General features: G+C 39.5%; 1 protein-coding gene and 1 non-coding gene across 3 annotated transcripts in view; both read left to right on the forward strand.

The window, feature by feature from the left end:
• The window catches only part of PPP4R2 (protein phosphatase 4 regulatory subunit 2), a 70,730-nt gene extending 65,195 nt beyond the window's left edge, over nucleotides 1-5,535 (forward strand). For both annotated transcript variants that reach the window (XM_032149503.2, XM_058437165.1), the window contains 4 exons: nucleotides 11-85; nucleotides 341-484; nucleotides 1,189-1,478; nucleotides 1,734-5,535. In XM_032149503.2, the coding sequence (XP_032005394.1) occupies nucleotides 11-85; nucleotides 341-484; nucleotides 1,189-1,478; nucleotides 1,734-2,059 (835 nt within the window). In that variant the 3' untranslated portion in view covers nucleotides 2,060-5,535. The remainder of the gene's footprint in view (nucleotides 1-10; nucleotides 86-340; nucleotides 485-1,188; nucleotides 1,479-1,733) is intronic.
• Nucleotides 5,536-19,016: 13,481 nt separating this feature from the next.
• LOC116467711 (small nucleolar RNA U13) lies at nucleotides 19,017-19,120 on the forward strand. The gene has a single exon (XR_004247916.1). It is a non-coding gene; the product is annotated as a small nucleolar RNA U13 (small nucleolar RNA).
• The last annotated feature ends 423 nt before the right edge of the window (nucleotides 19,121-19,543 follow it).

Genomic DNA, 19,543 nt, shown 5'->3' on the forward strand with positions numbered 1-19,543 from the left:
TTTCTTATAGGAAAAACAATTCCAATAGTTTAAATCGAATGAATGGTGTTATGTTTCCTGGAAATTCACCAAGCTATACTGAGAGGTGAGATTCTAGATTTTTAATACCTACAGAGTTTGCATTGTCCTGATTTTGAGTAGCAGGCTTAGTGTACTTTTTTAAAATTGGGCATTTTATGGACACTATAGGATGAACTACATAGAATTAGTTAATTTGGTAAGGCATGGGCCTGAAAACAAAGTTGCAGCAAATACTTCTGTGATATATTCACATCAACATACCTTAAGAGGGATGACTTTTTCTAAAAATAGGAAATGATGTTCATTTATCTTATTATAGGTCTAATATAAATGGGCCTGGGACACCCAGGCCACTTAATCGACCAAAGGTTTCTTTGTCAGCCCCCATGACAACAAATGGGTTGCCTGAGAGCACAGACGGCAAAGAGGCAAATTTGCAGCAAAATGAAGAGAAAAGTCACAGGTTTGTATGTTTTATATTTAAAAACAGTGTTTTTATTAAAAGTTAAAGTTAACATTTAATCAGTACTTACCACTTACTATTTATAAGTTGTGAGGGACAGAACAAGGTTTTCATGTGGTTTATAGGAGCACTGGCTTCTCTTTGCAGCTGTGGCAAATGTTGAAGGTGGACATAGACAAGACTTAAAACTGCTAATTTGTGGAGACTGTTTAGGGTCTAAAAGTAAAGTAGCTATGATGATCCATTTCATTTGTTGTTTCTGAAAGTTACTTGAAAAGAGAAACGATCTTTATAAATAAGTTGATTTTGTGAATCGTTTCTCATTGTAGTTCATAAAAGGACACCTTTTATTTATATCTTCAAATTTTCTGTATCACATTAAGGGAAGGAAGACTAAATGAAGGAGAGGACTTAGAGAGTATGTCCATATGGAAGACTTTCAGGTTTATTGTAGGAGAATATTTAACTTACTGGATAATTGCACAGAAAGGTCATAAAGCTTTTTTTCTAAGTCCTACTGGGAATTATTCATCAAACAGTTTAGGTTACCTTGAAATTATTCTCTTGTGTTTTTCTTTGCTCAGGTGTTATAATTTAACTTTGACACTGAAATACAATTTAAAACATTATTTAACCTTATGAGTGTGGATGTAGAAGATGGGGAAAATAATCTTACTAATGACACTTTAAAAAAACATTTACAGTGACTCTTTGACATCTGAATCAGAAGTTTCCTCAGTGAGCCCTTTGAAAAATAAACATCCAGATGAAGATGCTGTGGAAGCTGAGGGACATGAGGTAAAAAGACTCAGGTTTGACAAAGAAGGTGAAGTTAGAGAAACAGCCAGTCAAACGACTTCCAGCGAAATTTCTTCAGTTATGGTAGGAGAAACAGAAGCATCATCTTCATCTCAGGATAAAGACAGAGATAGCCGTTGTACCCGGCAGCACTGTACAGAAGAGGATGAAGAAGAGGATGAAGAGGAAGAAGAAGGTATTTAGAGACCATCTGTAAAAGGGTGGAGTAAGGAGATCCTCAAATTCTTGTACTTCATTTTTTTCGTGAAAGAATTTTACATAATGGAACTCCTTATAATGCTGATGTTGGGCTTTTCTCCCACCTGTATGTAGTTGCTGCTGAATTTCAGGGGATGTGATTTGAACTATAGAATATCAGAATTCATGAAACTTAACTGTGGAGGTATTTTGAAAATAAAATTTAATTACAACAACATTTGCTTATTTTTAGAGTCTTTTATGACATCAAGAGAAATGATCCCAGAAAGAAAAAATCAAGAAAAAGAATCTGATGATGCCTTAACTGTGAATGAAGAGACTTCTGAGGAGAATAATCAAATGGAGGAATCTGATGTGTCTCAAGCTGAGAAAGATTTGCTACATTCTGAAGGTAGTGAAAACAAAGGCCCTGTAAGTAGTGGTTCTTCTGACGGCCGTGAAACAGAAGAATTAGTAGGATCCAATTCCAGTAAAACTGGAGAGATTCTTTCAGAATCATCCATGGAAAATGATGACGAAGCCACAGAAGTCACCGATGAACCAATGGAACAAGACTAACTATTTAGAAACATTTAGATGCAGTATTTTACATACAGTTCTGGTTTTAACACTGTATAAAACTTTTATGTAAGAAAGTGGACCTTTAGTTTTACAAGAGAAGCAGGTTGTAAAATAAAGTACTTTATGGATAATTCCTGAAAGGGTTGTACATGTAAGAACTGTGAATATGAGCTCCTCTGGGTCCTGCTTACCTTACCGCTGAGTTTTCTTTCTTTCTTTTTTTGGTCTGGGCAAATCAGTGGTTTGTGTATAGATTTTTTTTTTTTTTTTAATTTAGGATTAAAGTTTTTAAACTGGAAGTAATTATAATTTTGAAAAGTTTTTTGAGATTATCACATGTAGTTTATACATATGCAAGAAGCTTTTTGTCTTGTCTCTTTCTGATAGCTCTAGCAGTTTTCATATTTTGGTCATAGTTTCAACATTTTAACATGTGTATTATAGGGTTTCATGCTGGTTTCCAGATTTTATTGTTTGGCTACATACAATGGAACTTTAAGTCATATATACATACATACATACATATATATATATATATTATTCTAAGGGGGGAAATGTTATATTTTTCTGTTTCTATAAGAGATGAATACAGTGGATACTTTTTCTATTGGTAATGATTGAGTTCACCTCTTTCAGAAGACATTTTCTTTCTCTTCTGAGTAATTGAAATAAAATCTGGCCCTTGTGAAACCCTGGAAATCTTAAGTCTGTTGAAATACCGGGTTAAACACATTCCAAGAGATCTGTTCAAACTCGAATTCTTTTGTATACTTCTGAGGTGCCTGAGAAAAAGACTTCATTATTTATGAGAAAATATGCTTTATCTTGGAAATTGTGTTCAAATGTTAGCTTACTATTTTGTAGAATGAATGTTTATGAAGCTGATATGAGACCATCTCAGAAGAACCAAGCAGGTTCCTTGACCTTTTGCTTGCTTTTCTGAACATTGTGAATATTACGCGTCTTTCTAAATTATTCTAGGGTATGCAAATGTCAATGGTATGAAACACCACTGTACTGGAAGAATTAATATATTACTTTAGTATGTACCTGAGCTAAGTGACTGAAGCTTTAGGGGTGCATAGAAACCACCATAATTTGTATGACATTTTGAAGTGAATTAAATATTTTTGAACATGCTTCTTCGACAGCCAGTGTTATATTTTTCAGATCAACACAAAGCACAATGATTACTCTAAATTCAGTATTTTCAAATTTACATATTTAAAGTCATGCAAGCTGCAACTTCCCTGTCAAAATTACTGGCTGCCAAATTTATACCTGTTTCTTCAGCTGTACCTTTTGATATTTAGAGTTTTTAAATTTCTGTAAAGTAGATTTTGTAGAATGTAATGTGTTCACTGCCTTTGTGAAGCAGTATATAATTGTATAATTTCTGTGTGTAAACTGAATGCTTGGGCTTTCAATACAGTATTCATATAAAGCAATAAATATTAATGTTATGAAATATTCGAGTACATTTTTATCAAAATATGAAAGAATCCCCCTTTTTTTAGTTTCAGATACCTGAACTACACAGATGAGCTTCTAAAACTGATGCAAACAGTTTCTGACACTGTATAATATGCTTTTGGGTGATTTGGGGGGCAACCACAAGTTTTGCGTTTTGACTACTTAAATCATCATGACTGTAAATACCAAAACGATTTGGATCCATTTATGTTTGTAGGATAATATACTACTGACTGACTTGACTGTCAAGTTCACAACAGCTAGATGATATATTTATGACTATGTCTGATAGTTGAAATAAAATCTGAATATTGATTTACTATACCGGAGGGGAGAAAAATTAAACATTGTAAATTTTTAAATTTTTTTTCAAAAGTGTTAAAATGAAGCAAATTTAAGTTTACAAATTTTGAAATTTTCTTTTGAATATTTATGAAATTTTCGGTAAACCTACCTAAGATCCTGTGACCTTTGATATCTTTTATTTTAATTGTAGTGCCATGGACCATTTGTAAACAAATTGATTTACTTTTGTTGGTTATAAATGAAGATTTAGCATTATGACTTTGAGGTCTGTGGTTTTATTTGTAAACTTGCAGTTGCTATATTTGCAAGGGCAAATGTATTTCTTTATTAAATAAAGTACAATAATGGTGAATGTACCAAAATGACATCACTTAACTCTATGAGAGATCGGCATTTTAATCTATAGTTTAATAGTTTTAATATTTATTAGATATTCATATGTTGATCATAGATCAAACTTGTTGCTGTTTATACAGATAACTGTAGAATGCTCATGGAATATCTTTAGGGTAGGTGGAATACTTCTGTAGTTAAATTGGGAAACCTTGTTCATCTGGTTTTAGATATTGATGGCCATTTGGATTAAATTTCCGCAGGTATTCATAGGTGCACTTAACACAGACTTTGCTTAATGAAAATGTCAGTTCTAATAGTAACTGATTTATTTATGAATCAATTCTAATAGTAACTGATTCACTTCTGAACAGAAGTGATTTTAGGCATATTTCTTAACATATATCAAGCAAAGTCCTGTTAAAAGATCTAAATGAAGAATGGAGACCTCAGTGATTAAAGATATTTTGTTTCTGACCTTGAGCAGATTGCTTACCTGTTCTCTAGACTATAACCCAACGTGTAAAAAAAAATTTGAAGATGGTGATGAGGAAAGTGAGATATATATATATGGTATGTTTTTAGCACTTTTCCCTTTTAAAATGAAAATATCCTTGTACATTTTTGAAAAATATATTTTCAGTTCTGAAAAATGTAGCAGAAGTAGTGAAAATGTCATATTTTAAATGTTGATTATTAGATAAATTTAACCTGCTTTAGGGTTTATTGTAACTACACCTTTCAGAAGTGTGTTTGAGTAGTGGAATTGCCAGCCAGGCCCTGTGGCTTGGAAAGGCATCCCAGAAATCCTCGGCCAGAAGGTGTGGCCTGTTAAAGCATTGAGATTCAGAGTATTTTGTTTGCCGGTGTAGATAGGCATGTATTTATGCATTTTTGCATTTGTAAAATCAACTTTTCAAATAATGTAAATGTAATATACTAGTTTACTTAAAGGTACTTGGGCAGAATCTAAAGCTGCTACAATGTTTGATTATGAAAAAATGTAACATGGTAAGGATGAAAATGCAACTTAAAAAACCAAAGGAATTAAAAATTTTCGGTAGTGTTTCAAATTGTCTTCTGAACAGGAATTTAACATTGGTTTTGATAAAATGAGGGTCAGTTCTCAAGATTTGTGCTAATCATAAAATGAATGAATGCAAAACATCTTGTAATAATTAGGTTTACTGGGTTTTGGCCTAATAAGAATGCTAGTATGTATTGGTTAGAATACATCTTACTATTTCACATTTTAAAAATCAGTACACTCTTCAGGATTTTCTTTTATTTCAACTTGGAGCCTAGATTACTTTGCCGAATGTATTATTTTCATAATGCAATAAAATATAAATTAGAATATTTTTATGTGTGTAATTATTTTATGTGCCATGATGGTTTATTTGCCCTGCTGCCACTCCCATTCCCCCCCCCCCTCGCCCCCCCCCCCACCCTGCGCCACCACCCACCTCAAATCCTCAACTGAGGAAAACTTAATGCATGACTTTGTTACAGCCCTGTTTTTTACGTGGTGACCAGGTGTTCCGGCAGAGGGTGCATCTGACCTGACAGTTGTGGTTCTTTGCCAGGCAAGTCATGCTGATTGTCAGCAAGATCCAGATTTAAATAAAAGTCTCCGTTGGTATAATTTGGCACTAGCTTGCGTGTATATATTTACAATATTTGTGTTAATCATTTTAAAGGCTGGGCGCAGTGGCTCACGCCTGTAATCCAACACTTTAGGCCAAGGCAGGTAGATCTCTTGAGGCCAGAAGTTCGAGACCAGCCTGGCCAACATGATGAAACCCCATCTCTACTAAAAATACAAAACTTAGCCGGGTGTGGTGGTGGGCACCTGTAATCCCAGCTACTCAGGAGGCTGAGGCAGTAGAATTGCTTGAACCTGGGAGGCAGAGGTTGCAGTGAGCCGAGATCGCACCACTGCACTCCAGCCTGGGCGACAGATGGAGATTCTGTCTTTAAAAAAATCATTTTCAAAATCCCACCTTCAGGCAACTACATGGCAAGAAGTGTAGAATTACCTGAAGTGGAGAGGAGGATTCTATTTTCAACTGTGGGTCTCCTTTCCTATGCTTTTTTTTGTTTTTGTTTTTGGGACGGAATCTTCCTCTGTTGCCCAGGCTGGAGTGCAGTGGCATGATCTTGGTCTCGGCTCACTGGAACCTCCGCCTCCCGGGTTCAAACAATTCTTTTGCCTCAGCCTCCTGAGTAGCTAGGACTACAGGCATGCACCACCATGCCTGTCTCGTTTTTTTGTGTGTGTGTATATATATATATATAATTTTTTTTTTTTTTTTTTTCTTCGTAGAGACGAGTTTTCACCATGTTGGCCAGGGTGGTCTTCAACTCCTGACCTCAGGTGATCTGCCCGCCTCAGCCTGCCATAGTGCTGGGATCACAGACGTGAGCCACCATGCCTGGCCCTCTAGGCATATTTTTGCACAGTAGCTACAGTAGAGGGTAAGATCTGTGGCTGTGAACTAAGGAGAGTACTAGTCAGTGTGTTTCTAACCTTAAGAATTTTTTAGTTTTCAGCTTCTCATATTTGATCTCTTACCCCCACTTAATTTTATTTACTAAATAGTATAACTAGTACATAGTTCAAGGCTAATGATGGGAAGACTAATTTTTCCACTGGCTAGGAATAAACTGCGTGAACTCTTCCCTATTTAAAATGAAGAGTATGCAATTCCCTTTTATTCTTCAGAACGTGTTAAGTTTAAACTTTAGCAGTAGAGTTTGTGGTCTTTAGGTTTTATTTGTACATTTTCAGAGTTTTTCTTCCCATAACTAAAAGTAATGAATATTGCAAAGTGCCAGCAATTCCCTGTATACTAGTCTGCCAACTCCACTGTTTCACTCATCTTTGTAACCTCACAGGCTAGCCCCGTGTTTGACAAGTGATAACAAAATTGAAAGCAAGTGGTAGGTCCACAGCCCGCTTTAGATTCCTATGTTTTACCGATTCTGTGTCTACTTTGCCCACTTCAAGTGTGCTAAGGTCACCCCTGCAACTTTGCTACTAGGTTTTTGGGATTGGGAGCAATACATTCTGTTGAATGCCCTTGCCAGGGAATCAGTGGGCAATTGGACGGTATCACCAGAAAGTGAGCATCTTAACAAAGGAAATTTCTGTGAATGAGACCAGCTACCCCCTACCTATAGAAAACAACAGCACACCCACCTCTTATAGGGGATAGGTGCTGCTACAGGAGGACGTATCATTAAATTACCCAAGTCCTGCTTTAGACATGGTATAATGGGACTTGATATTCAGTAATACTTGCAGCAAGAAATTTTTGCAGTTGAGTAGGCTTGTGAGACTTTTGATGCTGTCTATAATCGCTGAGAATTTGAGAGAGAAATATGGGTTCAGTATCCTGTCTTCATTTTGGATGATAACTGTTTTTCTTTGCATTTCATGCAATGCTACAGAATGGAAGGGTAAGCTTAGTTGATGACTAACAATTCCCATGTGTATTTAAGAATGCATGCAATTTCCCACTTTCAACGTGAAAACATTGTTACTTGATTGGAATTCAGAATACAGTTTCTCATGTAAATTATTTAAAATGTGGCTAACTTTCAGGCTATTATACAAGAAGCTGTTTACGCCTTAATGTTGAGTCTATTACTGTGGTTAAATGTAGCAATTGTAACATTTCTATTGAAATATGTGGGTCAGTTTCCACTGTGGGTTTGTCAAAAATGCCTCTCCCACAGCTCTTGGCAGTGCAAGTAAAGACTCTGAAGGTGGAAGTGTGTTAAGATCCAGCAGCTCGCCAAATATGTCAGTTATTTTAAAGTCAGGGATTTAGCATAAACTAAATATATCTCAATATTGGGTGATTCAAACTGCAGTAGAATTTGCAGTGTTTTGGGATCATTATAATGATGGTTTTGTTTTGAATATTAGAAGTGTACCCAGATATAGGAGGTAGGGAAAATTTTCCAGTATATTTCATAAGTTCCCTCTAAAAAACAACAGAGCACAGAAAGAATTCCAGGTGTTTCTGAGTATTCATTTGGAATTTCATGAAGTGATGACTATCAGATTTCACTTATCCCAACAAAGGAAGTTAAGGAGGTACACACAACATACAGATGCAGAAAAGCATGTCTCTTGTTAGGTAGCAACTTTTGTGAGTTGTGTATTCGGGGAGCTAAAAAGAGTAGATTTAGTCCAATTTCATATTTGAGGAATTCAGTCACCCTGAAGAAAATAAGCAATGCAAGATTTTAACAAATTGGTGTGTGACTTGCATAGGTGCACAGGAGAGCCATATTGGTGCAGCTGTGGCAGTCTGGGAAGGCTTCTCAGTTGAGGCAGGTTCTGCTTGGCCTTAGGTGAGCAGGCCCATCAGGTAGTATGGTGTAATGAGCAGAGGAGAGCAGCCTGGGAGTTGCATGATATGGGTTAAGTCACAACTTCATTCCCAGCTGAGGCATCTTGTGTAAGTTACAATATTTCTTTGAGCCTAGTTTTCTCATCTGGAAAATGGGTATAATTAAATCTACCTGGTAGGATTGTTGGAAACATTAAGTGACTATGGGTATAAACTAGATCTGGTCCAGCACCTGATGTTTCTTTTAAGGGAGAAGGGAGAAGCATGAAGGGAAGAGGGGAAGACAACAGTTTTTTTGGAATCAAAGTTGAGATTTCAATCCTGGTCAATGCTAGGATAATAATAGCAAGCACTAATTGAACACTTACTTTATCCTTAGCACATATCATGTATTACCTAATTTAACCATACTATCAACCCTGTGAGGTGCTTATGCTTAATCTTATGCCCATTTTATGGATGAGATATTTAAGGTGAAGAAAGGCAACTTGCCCAGGGACCCTTTAAAAGCGGAGGGTCAGAATGAGAATCAGTGGCTCTGACTCCAAAGCCCAGTGGTTGTTACCCATTATGCTTAGGTGCTGGCTAGTCTTGGAGGGCTTGTAGAATTAGGGGGAGGGTGACCCTGAGGAGGTGGACTGCAGAGAGAAAGCCATTCCTGGTGGCTGAAGATTCTCAGAGCCACTTCCAGTTGCCCACATTCAGAACATCAAAAAGCTTCCTCATCATTCACAACAAACCCAAGCTCTTGGTTTCACGTTCCGTGTATTTCACCATCTGTTTTCACCTGATCCTTCTAAATGGATCACCCATGTTTTTCCAGCTAGACATTTTGAATGCATTATCTATTTTTAAAAATAAAATTTAAAGATTATTTTAAAAATGGGTAATGTTTACACCTGACAAAAATTCAAATAGAACAAAATAGTATATACTGTTTCCATCCACCTGCCCTTGCTTCCAGATCCCTTGGTTACACCCCTCTCCCCCATGCCCCAGGCCAGTCTTAACAGTGGGGCAGAATGCTCCAGGACAAGGAGCCAGATTCCCTGGGTTTTAATCCCAGCTCTGCCATTTTCTGGCTGTGTGATCTCTGTGCATCTGTAGAATAAGGGGGATGAGACCCTTACCTCACAGGGCTGTTAAGAGGATTAACTGTTAGAAAAGGATTAACTGTTAACTACTAGAAAAAAACATACTTATGCACTTTGAATTACTAACTGGTAGATAGTAAGCCCTACCTACGAATGAGTTCAAAAAACAGCATTTTGCAGGCTGGGAGTGGTGGCTAATGCCTGTAATCACAGCATTTTGAGAGGCCAAAGTGGGTGGATCATTTGAGGTCAGGAGTTCAAGACCAGCCTGGCCAACATGGTGAAACCCTGTCTCTACTAAAAATACAAAAACATGAGCCAGGAATGGTGGTGTGCGCCTGTAATCCCAGCTACTCAGGAGGCTGAGGCACAAAGAATCACTTGAACCCAGGAGGAGGAGGTTGCAGTGAGCTGAGATCACGCCACTGTACTTCAGTCGGGGTGACAGAGTGAGACCCTGTCTCAAAAGAAAAAGCATTTTGCAGAAATGTCCTGTATCCTTCAGCCTGGGTGACAGCAAGACTCCGTCTCACCAAAAAAAAAAAAAGAAGAAATGTGCTGTATCTTTCTAGAGATAACTGCATGCTCTGGCAAGCACAAGGTGGCCGTCACTCCCTCTCCCCTACTCCTCTTTTCTTTTTTTTCTTTTCTTTCTTTCTTTCTTTTTTTTTTTTGAGAGAGAGTTTCGTTCTTGTTGCCCATGCTGGAGTGCATGATCTCGGCTCACTGCAACCTCCGCCTCCCGGGTCCAAGCGATTCTCCTGCCTCAGCCTCCTGAGTAGCTGTGACTACAGGCGCCTGCCACCACAGCTGGCTAATTTTTGTCTTTTAGTAGAGACAGGTTTCGCCGTGTTGGTCAGGCTGGTCTCAAACTCTTGACCTCAGGTGATCCACCCGCCTTGGCCTCCCAAAGTGCTGGGATTACAGGTGTAAGCCAACGTGCCCAGCCTACCCCACTCCCCTTTTCATAGTGAGTGCACACTGAATCCATTGAGATAGGTGCACCTGGTCTTTTTTTTCCTTCCCCATTTACTAGAGTTTTGTGATATTCCAAATCAGTACCTAGAAAGTGCTCTAGTCACCTTAGCAACTTCATAGTCTTTCAGTGTATAGATGAACCGTAATTAATTTAACCAGTCCCCTTCTAAGTGATCTCATAGTATTTTGACTTGTGACTATTACTGGCTGGGTTCAAGCAGTTTGAGATGGAGATATTTAAAATCAGTGCCCTCTGGAAAGAAAAAAACAAGTCATTAAACTTTTAAGTGTTCTTTGTCGAATTATTAGGTAATGTGAAGTAGACATCCTTGCACCTGGGGATGTGGTTGGAGGTGAGAATGGAACCTTATCTGGCAGGCAAACCAGATGCTATATTCCCAGTCATCTAAGATGGTAACATACACCACTATTTTATGTAAAGTAAGGAAATAAGCCACCCACTGAAACAGGACACGTGCCTGCACAATGCATGGACCGCTCACAACAGCCTCTCCTGGCTCGACATTTTCATTTCTTCCGAGGAATTTTGTGGGTATTTTCCTCTCTTAAGCTCTGCAGAGCTCTTGGTTTTGGCTTGGCAAGAAAATGCAGAATTTCAGTCATCCTCACAATGACAGATACATGCTCTCCTAATGTCAAAGTTACTCTTTGCTGCTGTGTTTCCTTGACTTTTGGAAGGACACGCTTTTTACCTCACTGTGGCGTCAGTATAGTCCTCCTAAAGACATTTCCAGTGGTGATTAATTTCAATACGTGTGCTACGCCAGCAACGCACATAACCTCGATCGGATCAACAGCGATGACCAACTTTGCATACGTTCTTGCAACAGCCCCAGCCACAGGGATTCATGCATCGAGATTTCTGAGACAACAAAACCAGCGTTCTGGAGTCAAACATCTCAGAAAGAGTCACCAAACAATCCAGGCAGCGATCTGCTCATTTGTTCATCCACAGATGTTTTTTAAGGGATTTCTTACGAGTATGGCCCTGGGGTAGTTAATGAAGACAGACAAACACGATAAGTAAAAATATGTGTAAGATGGTGATAAGTTCAATGATCCTAAATAAAGCAAGAAAGAAGGAAGGGTTGTGGGAGGAGGTAGTTCTATTTCAAACATGGTGTCTCTGAAATGACATTTTATGTTGAGTGCAGTGGTTGTCTCCCACAGAGGGGCTTGGTTCCCTTGAAGGCAGCAACTGCCATCTCTGAGAACGCGCTTGCATCTCGAATAGGGTCTCTAATTCTTCCATCTCTCTTTCTTGTACACATGCACTTTCAATTACTAACTAGATTTGGTTTCTTAATCATGTAACTGAATTATTTTCCATTGCACCAAAGCAGATATTCAGAGATATATTTTTAATATGTAGAAGTATACATATGTATGAGAATACTGTCACATTCTCTCTCTCTTTTTTTTTTTGGAGACAGAGTCTTGCTCTGTAGCCCAGGCTGGAGTGCAATGGCATGGTCTCTGCTTACTGCAACCTCCACCTCCTGGACTCAAGCAATTCTTCTGCCTCAGCCTCCTGAGTAGCTAGGATTACAGGCACCCACCACCACGGCCGGCTAATTTTTTTTTTGTATTTTTAGTAGAGACGGGGTTTCACCATGTTGGCCAGGCTGGTTTCAAACTCCTGACCTCAAATGATCCGCCCGTCTTGGCCTCCCAACATGCTGGGACTATAGATATGAGCCATTGCACCGGGCCTACTGTCACATTCTCTATCTGTCTCCACTCCTCGACACCTAGGTATTCATGAATGCCTGGGGCATTGCTCAATTAAAGTTTGTTAAATAAGTGAAGTCATTAAAAGAAAATCAGACAATTTTAAATGGTTAAAATGTCAAAATGACACAAAATTCTCCTTCCCACTCGTGTCCTTATCCCCCTTGCTCCCAATCTATAGGTAACCATTTTTATTAGTTTCTTGCTTTTAGTTTTTCCTGATGCAAATACAAGCAAACTAAAATATATAGTGGCTGGGTGCTGTGGCTTATGCCTGTAATTCCAGCACTTTGGGAGGCCAAGGCAGGAGGATCGCTTGAGCCCAGGAGATTGAGGTTGCAGTGAGCCATGATTGTGCCATTGGGTGGGTGGGCAAGACCTTGTCTCAAAAAAAAGGATTAAAACATATTATCTTAGAGCTGAGTTTGGCGGCTCATACCTGTAATCCTAGCACTTCGGGAGGCTGGGGCAGGAGTATCACTTGAGGGCCAACCTGAGCAATATAGCAAGATCCCCATCTCTACAAAAAATAAAAATTAGCTGGGCATGTGGCATGCACCTGTATTCCCAGCTACTTGGGAAGCTGAGGTGGGAGGATCACTGGAGCTCAGGAGTTGGAAGCTGTGATGTGCGACAATCTTGCCTGTGTATAGCCACTGCACTCCAGGCTGGGTGACATAGCAAAAACTCTGGTCTCAAAAACACCCAAAACAGTAAAAAGAAAATGTCTAATCCCTATCTATCTATCATCTATCTATCATCTATCTATCTATCTATCTATCTATCTATCTATCTATCTATCATCTATCTATCATCATCATCTATATCTCTATCATCTGTCTATATCTCTATCATCTATATCTCTAATCTATATCTCTATCATCTGTCTATATCTCTATCATCTATATCTCTATCATCTGTCTATATCTGTATCATCTATCTATATCTCTATCATCTATATCTCTATCATCTATATCTCTATCATCTGTCTATATCTCTATCACCTATATCTCTATCATCTGTCTATATCTCTATCATCTATCTACATCTCTATCATCTATATCTCTATCATCTGTCTATATCTCTATCATCTATCTATATCTCTATCATCTATTTCTCTATCATCTGTCTATATCTCTATCATCTATATCTCTATCATCTGTCTATATCTCTATCATCTATATCTCTATCATCTATCTATATCTCTATCATCTATCTATATCTCTATCATCTATATTTCTATCATCTGTCTATATCTCTATCATCTATATCTCTATCATCTGTCTATATCTCTATCATCTGTCTATATCTCTATCATCTATTTCTCTATCATCTGTCTATATGTCTATCATCTATCTATGTCTCTATCTATCTGTAGTCTTATTTCTCTTCAGTTCTTCTCTATATCTCTATCATCTATCTATATCTCTATCATCTATTTCTCTATCATCTGTCTATATCTCTATCATCTATATCTCTATCGTCTATCTATATCTCTATCATCTATATTTCTATCATCTGTCTATATCTCTATCATCTGTCTATATCTCTATCATCTATATCTCTATCATCTGTCTATATCTCTATCATCTGTCTATATCTCTATCATCTATCTATGTCTCTATCTATCTGTAGTCTTATTTCTCTTCCTTACACAAAAGTAGCATACACCTTGCTTTTTACACTCTTTTTTTTTTTTTTTTTTTTGAGACATTGTCTCACTCTGTCACCCAGGCTGGAGTGCAGTGGCGCGATCTCAGCTCACTGCAACCTCCGCCTCCTGGGTTCAAGCGATTCTTGTGCCTCAGCCTTCCGAGTAGCTGGGATTACAGGTGTGTACCACCATGCTTGGCTCATTTTTTTTGTATTTTTAATAGAGACAGGGTTTCACCATGTTGGCCAGGCTGGCCTCGAACTCCTGACCTCAGGTGATCCACTCACCTCAGCCTCCCAAAGTGCTGGGATTACAGGCGTGAGCCACCATGCCCAGCCTTTTTTCACTTAATATATCCTGCTCACAGCATACTCCCATGTAGAGATCACTCTTGTTCTTTCTTTCCTGTAGTCTCCAGTTTGGATGTACACTCCACATGTTTCCAGTCAGGATTCCCAGAAGTGGGTCCTGTCAAAGGTAACTGCTTCAGTAATTTGGGTAGTTCCCATCAAATTCCCCTTCCTTGGGGTTTATGTTGTTCTGTTCTCCCACCAGCTGTGTATGGGGGTGCCTGTTTCTCATGGCCTCACCAACGATGTGGGTCTTTCCCCAGGTTGAAGGGCTGTTGGTATTTTTCTGTGATCTCTCAGTTCACGTCCTTTGCCCATTTTCCAAATTGGGCTGTTGGTCTTTAGAATTTCTAGAATTTTTTCTTTAGAATTTCTAGAACATTTCCGAATTTTCTTTAGAATTTCTTTGATAGATTATGGAAATTAATCTTTGTGATGTTACAATCATGTTGTTTTTCCAGTTTGTCTTTTTCCTTTGATCTTTGCATAACGAAAAAATCATAAGCAAATTATTTGTATATATTTGAATTCATGAATTTTTTCTTTTCAATGGTTCTGGATTTTAAGTTAGTTTTAGAATGGCTTTCCCCATTTTATTTTATTTTATTTTATTTTGAGACAGGGTCTCACTCTGTCACCCAGCCTGGACAGGGACAAGGTGTGATCACAGCTCACTGTAGCCTTGACTTCTAGGGCTCAAGTGATCCTCCTACCTCAGCCTCCTAAAGTGCTGGGATTACAGGCATTAGCCACTGTGCACCATCTGGCTCCTCCCATTTTAACTTATATGGTTTCATTTCTTACATTTAATATTTGGTTTACTTGGAGTGCTTTTTATCCTGATGCATACTATGAAGTTTGGATCTGTTTGTCTTTATGGCCCAATACCATTTATTAAAAACTTCATCTTTAGCACCCTGATTTGATATGCTGCCTTCATCACACAGTAAGTCCTGGGTTCATTTGGATGTATTAATATTTCTGGATGTGTTCTGTCTGTCCATTCGTGTGCTGATACCACACTGGCTTAGTTGCTGATGTGTATAGTGTTTTACATTCTAGTTCGGCTGCTTCCTTTTTGTTCTTCTTTTTCTGAATTTTCCAGACCTAATCTTGCTTATTTATTTTTTCATATCAACTTCAGAGTCAGCTGTGTGATTCCAGAAAAAAATGATCTCTTGCTACTTTAATTTGGATCATAGTACTTTATTTATTTATTTATTTAAGACAGAGTCTCGCTGTGTCGCCCATACTGGAGTGCAGTGGTGCGATCTTGGCTCACTGCAACCTCCGCCTCCCGCGTTCCAGCAATTCTCCTGCCTCTGCCTCCCGAGTACCTGGGATTACAGGAACCTGCCACAATGCCTGGCTAATTTTTTATATTTTTAGTAGAGAAGGGATTTCGCCATGTTGGCTAGGCTGGTCTCAAACTCTTGAACTCAGGTGATCCACCTGCCTCGGCCTCCTGAAGGGCTGGGATTACATGCGTGAGCCACCATTTCCGGCCTCCTAATACATTTTAAAATTAATTGTGGAAGAATTTGCATCTTCAGGATGTTGAATATCTCTAACCAAAGACATGGTATATCTTTTTATTCAAGTTAACTTTTTGTGACTTCAAAAACGTTTACATTTCCTCATGGAGGTTTGCATATTTCTTGTTCAATTTTTTCTGAGTGCTTTATCTATTTTATTTTCTAGTTCAGGGATCATCAGCAAACTACAGCCCGTGGGACCACTGCCTGTTTTCTTAGGGCCTGTGAAGTAAGAATAGTTTTTATATTTTAATGATTGGAAAAAACACAAAGAAAAGTAGTATTTTGTGACTTGTGTAAAAATTACTTGAAATTCAAATGTCAGTATCCATAATGAAGTTTTACTGGAACGCAGTCACTGCCATTTCTTTATGTATTGTCTGTGGCTCCTTTCTTGCTAGGACTGCAGTAGAGCTGTGACCATGTGGTCCACAGAGCCTGAAATATTTACTATTTGTGCCTTGATGGAAAAGTTTACTGGCCTCTGTTCTTTTTTTATTTTTTATTTATTTTTTATTTTTTGAGATGGCGTCTCTGTCGCCCAGGCTGGAGTGCAGTGGTATGATCTCAGCTCACTGCAACCTCCCACTCCCGGACTCAAGCAATCCTCCCACCTCAGCCTCCCAAGTAGCTGGAACTACAGGAGTGCACCACCATTACTGGCTAATTTTTTATATTTTTAGTAGAGATGGGGTTTTGCCGTGTTGCCCAGGCTGGTCTTGAACTCCTGGGCTCAAGGGATCTGCCCACCTTGGCCTTCAAAAGTGCTGGGATTACAAGTGTGAGCCACTGCACCCGGCGATCTCTAAGTAGTGGTTTTTGTTTGTTTGTTTGTTTTTGAGACGGAGTCTTGCTCTGTCACCCGGCTGGAGTGTCGTGGTGCGATCTCGGCTCACTGCAACCTCTGACTCCCTGGTTCAAGCGATTCTCCTGCCTCAGCCTCTTGAGTAGCTGGGATTACAGGCACGCACCACCTGGCCCAGATAATTTTTGTATTTTTAGTAGAGATGGGGTTTCACCATGTTGGCCAGGATGGTCTCCATCTCCTGACCTCGTCATCTGCCCACCTCGGCCTCCCAAAGTGCTGTGATTACAGGTGTGAGCCACTGCGCCCGGCCAGTAGTGGTTATTTTCATGTGTATTTCTGTCCTTCAAATTTACAGTCACTCATAACTAGCTTGGTCCTACTTTTGAAAATTCAGAATTCAACTGAAGAGGTTGAGAGAAAATTAGCAGAAAAACAGTCCTGAAGGGCTGCTGCCAATAATCGAAATGCGTAGAATGTTCTCAGTGGAGAAATGACCTTTAATACTATTAATGACCGATTTCAAGTCTGCTCTTCCAGGCAAAATTTGTGTTCTTCCTTTAAATGGAATGGTTTGTTTGTGAGAGGTACAAAATCATCTTTGGGAAAAGGAAGGAAAGAGTCAAACTCCCCAGCCACGTGACCTACTCACTGAAGAGAAATGACAGCACGACCCTTTGAAGCTACCATCCCACCACGGTTTGCGTCGGAGTTTGCATGAACCAGATGCCTTGAGTGGAGTCAGCGTTCCCGTCCTAGGAGGGCCAGTTGTCTGCACTTTCTGTCAAGACCCGCCCAACCTGCTGCTGCCTTTGTGAGGGCCTTCCTGTGTCTGACAGCTGCTCCTCATGTATCCTTCCTGAAGACATTTCCCCTCCCTCCACCTTCTACTTCTCATTCCATTTATGACAACTCATATAAGTTTGTAATAAGACTTACTTCCACGGTCGTTTGTGTGAAGAAATCTGAAAAAAATTATTTTTCCAGTTTCTGTCTCCGAAAGCCATAGGCCCTTCAGTGTTGTGGTTTACGCATCTCGCTGCGAACGCAGGGACACCATCGCTCAGCACCACTCCCAGGACTGACGTTTCACTGAAAACGTCTCAGAAACTAAGAGCAATGGGGGGAATTTTGCACAAAACGAAAGTGATGGTGCAGTGTGTGGGCAGATCATTATTCTGAGATTGTCTTTCCTCCTATTTTGGCAGGTTTTGTGGGTTATTTCTTTCTTTCTTTCTTTTTTTTTTTGAGACAAGCTCCCTCTGTCACGCAGGATGGAATGCAGTGGTGCAATCTTGGCTCATTGCAACCTCCTCCTCCCAGGTTCAAGTGATCCTCCCACCTCAGACTCCTGAGTAGCTGGGACCACAGGTTCCCACTACAACGTCTGGCTAATTTTTTTTTTTTTTTATATTATTAGTGGAGATGGGGTTTTGCTTTGTTGGCCAGGCTGGTCTTGAACTCCTGGCTTCAAGAGATCTGCCTGCCTCGGCCTCCTCAAGTGTTGCGATTACAGGCTTCTGTGCCCAGCCTTGGCAGTATTCAAATACCCTTTCTTTTAGGAAATGATAGGGGTAATATGTGAGAGTTGCTGGTAGTGTTTTAGTGTCTTTAACTGGCAAAAGAAAACACTGAAAACTCTTGGCTGGGTCCCTTGATAGACCATTGATTGATATCCCAAAGCCATTATCCGTCACTCTCCACTTGCCTAGTTTTTTTTTTTTTTTTTCTAACAGGGTCTCACGCTGTCGCCCAGGCTGGAGTGCAGCGGTGCCATCTTGACTCACTGCAATCTCCGCCTCCTGGGCTCAAATGATTCTCCCACCCCAGCCCCTGGTAGCTGGGATTACAGACATGCACCACCACGCCCAGCTAATTTTTGTATTTTTGGTAAAGATACGATTTTGTCACGTTGGCCAGGCTGGTCTCAAGTGATCCGCCTGCCTCAGCCTCCCAAAGTGCGGGAATTACAGGCGTGAGACACCGCGCCTGGCCATTGCCTATCTTTTCTATAAAGGGTGGAAAGGCGACCTGCGGACCACCCAGCTTCCTAGGAATAGCCCTGTTATACAGCCCTGGCTGTCAAGATGAAAGCAGAAGTCCGGAGTGATGTTTTCTTGCTGGGAGAAAGTTCTGCTCCCTTGGCCCCTTTACCTTTTCCCTTCTCTGACCTCTTCTTCCTAAACGGAACTCAGACTCAGGTCTTGAAGGGAACAGCTGCTTTCTATCTCTGAGGGGACTAGCCTGAAGATGAAAGCATGAAGCTTGGCAGAACGAAACCCAGAAATGTGCTCGTTAATAAAATCCGGGATCCTTTTATAGTTCATAAACGTGATGATTGGGTTTTCACGCTCGTATGTGAGATGTGCCTCCCTCAGACTTTGTTACAGTGTTGGCACATGCCCCATTTGATGTGAAAAAAGAAAAATAAAATGAAAAAGGTATCCAAAATCAAACTGGTATATAAAGTGATGAATTTGCCAAAAATCCTTTTACACGTGTTGGACACAGACTCTGGTGGTCGATACAGACACAAAATTAGAATTTGTGGATGTGATTCTTCCAGTGAATGCTTGAGGTATCTGTTATCTTTTTAAAACTCCTGTATTATTTATGGAGAAAGACTTTTTGAAAGCAGGTGGTGGGTCTTGAGTCTCCCTCTTCCACCCTCTCCTTGACCAAACATGGCACTCCAAGCAGGCTTGGATGTTCTGTGCAACTCAGGTCATTCAATTGCTTTGTGAAGTATTTTGAAGATGCTTTTATTTCAGCCATTGATCTGACATTGATGTCAACAAAGTCTAAAAGCAGGTCCTTGACGACATCTTGGTCCCTAT

Source organism: Hylobates moloch, unplaced genomic scaffold (genome assembly GCF_009828535.3).
Source record: "Hylobates moloch isolate HMO894 unplaced genomic scaffold, HMol_V3 SCAFFOLD_4, whole genome shotgun sequence".
In the NCBI taxonomy this organism is placed as follows: Eukaryota; Metazoa; Chordata; class Mammalia; order Primates; family Hylobatidae; genus Hylobates; species Hylobates moloch.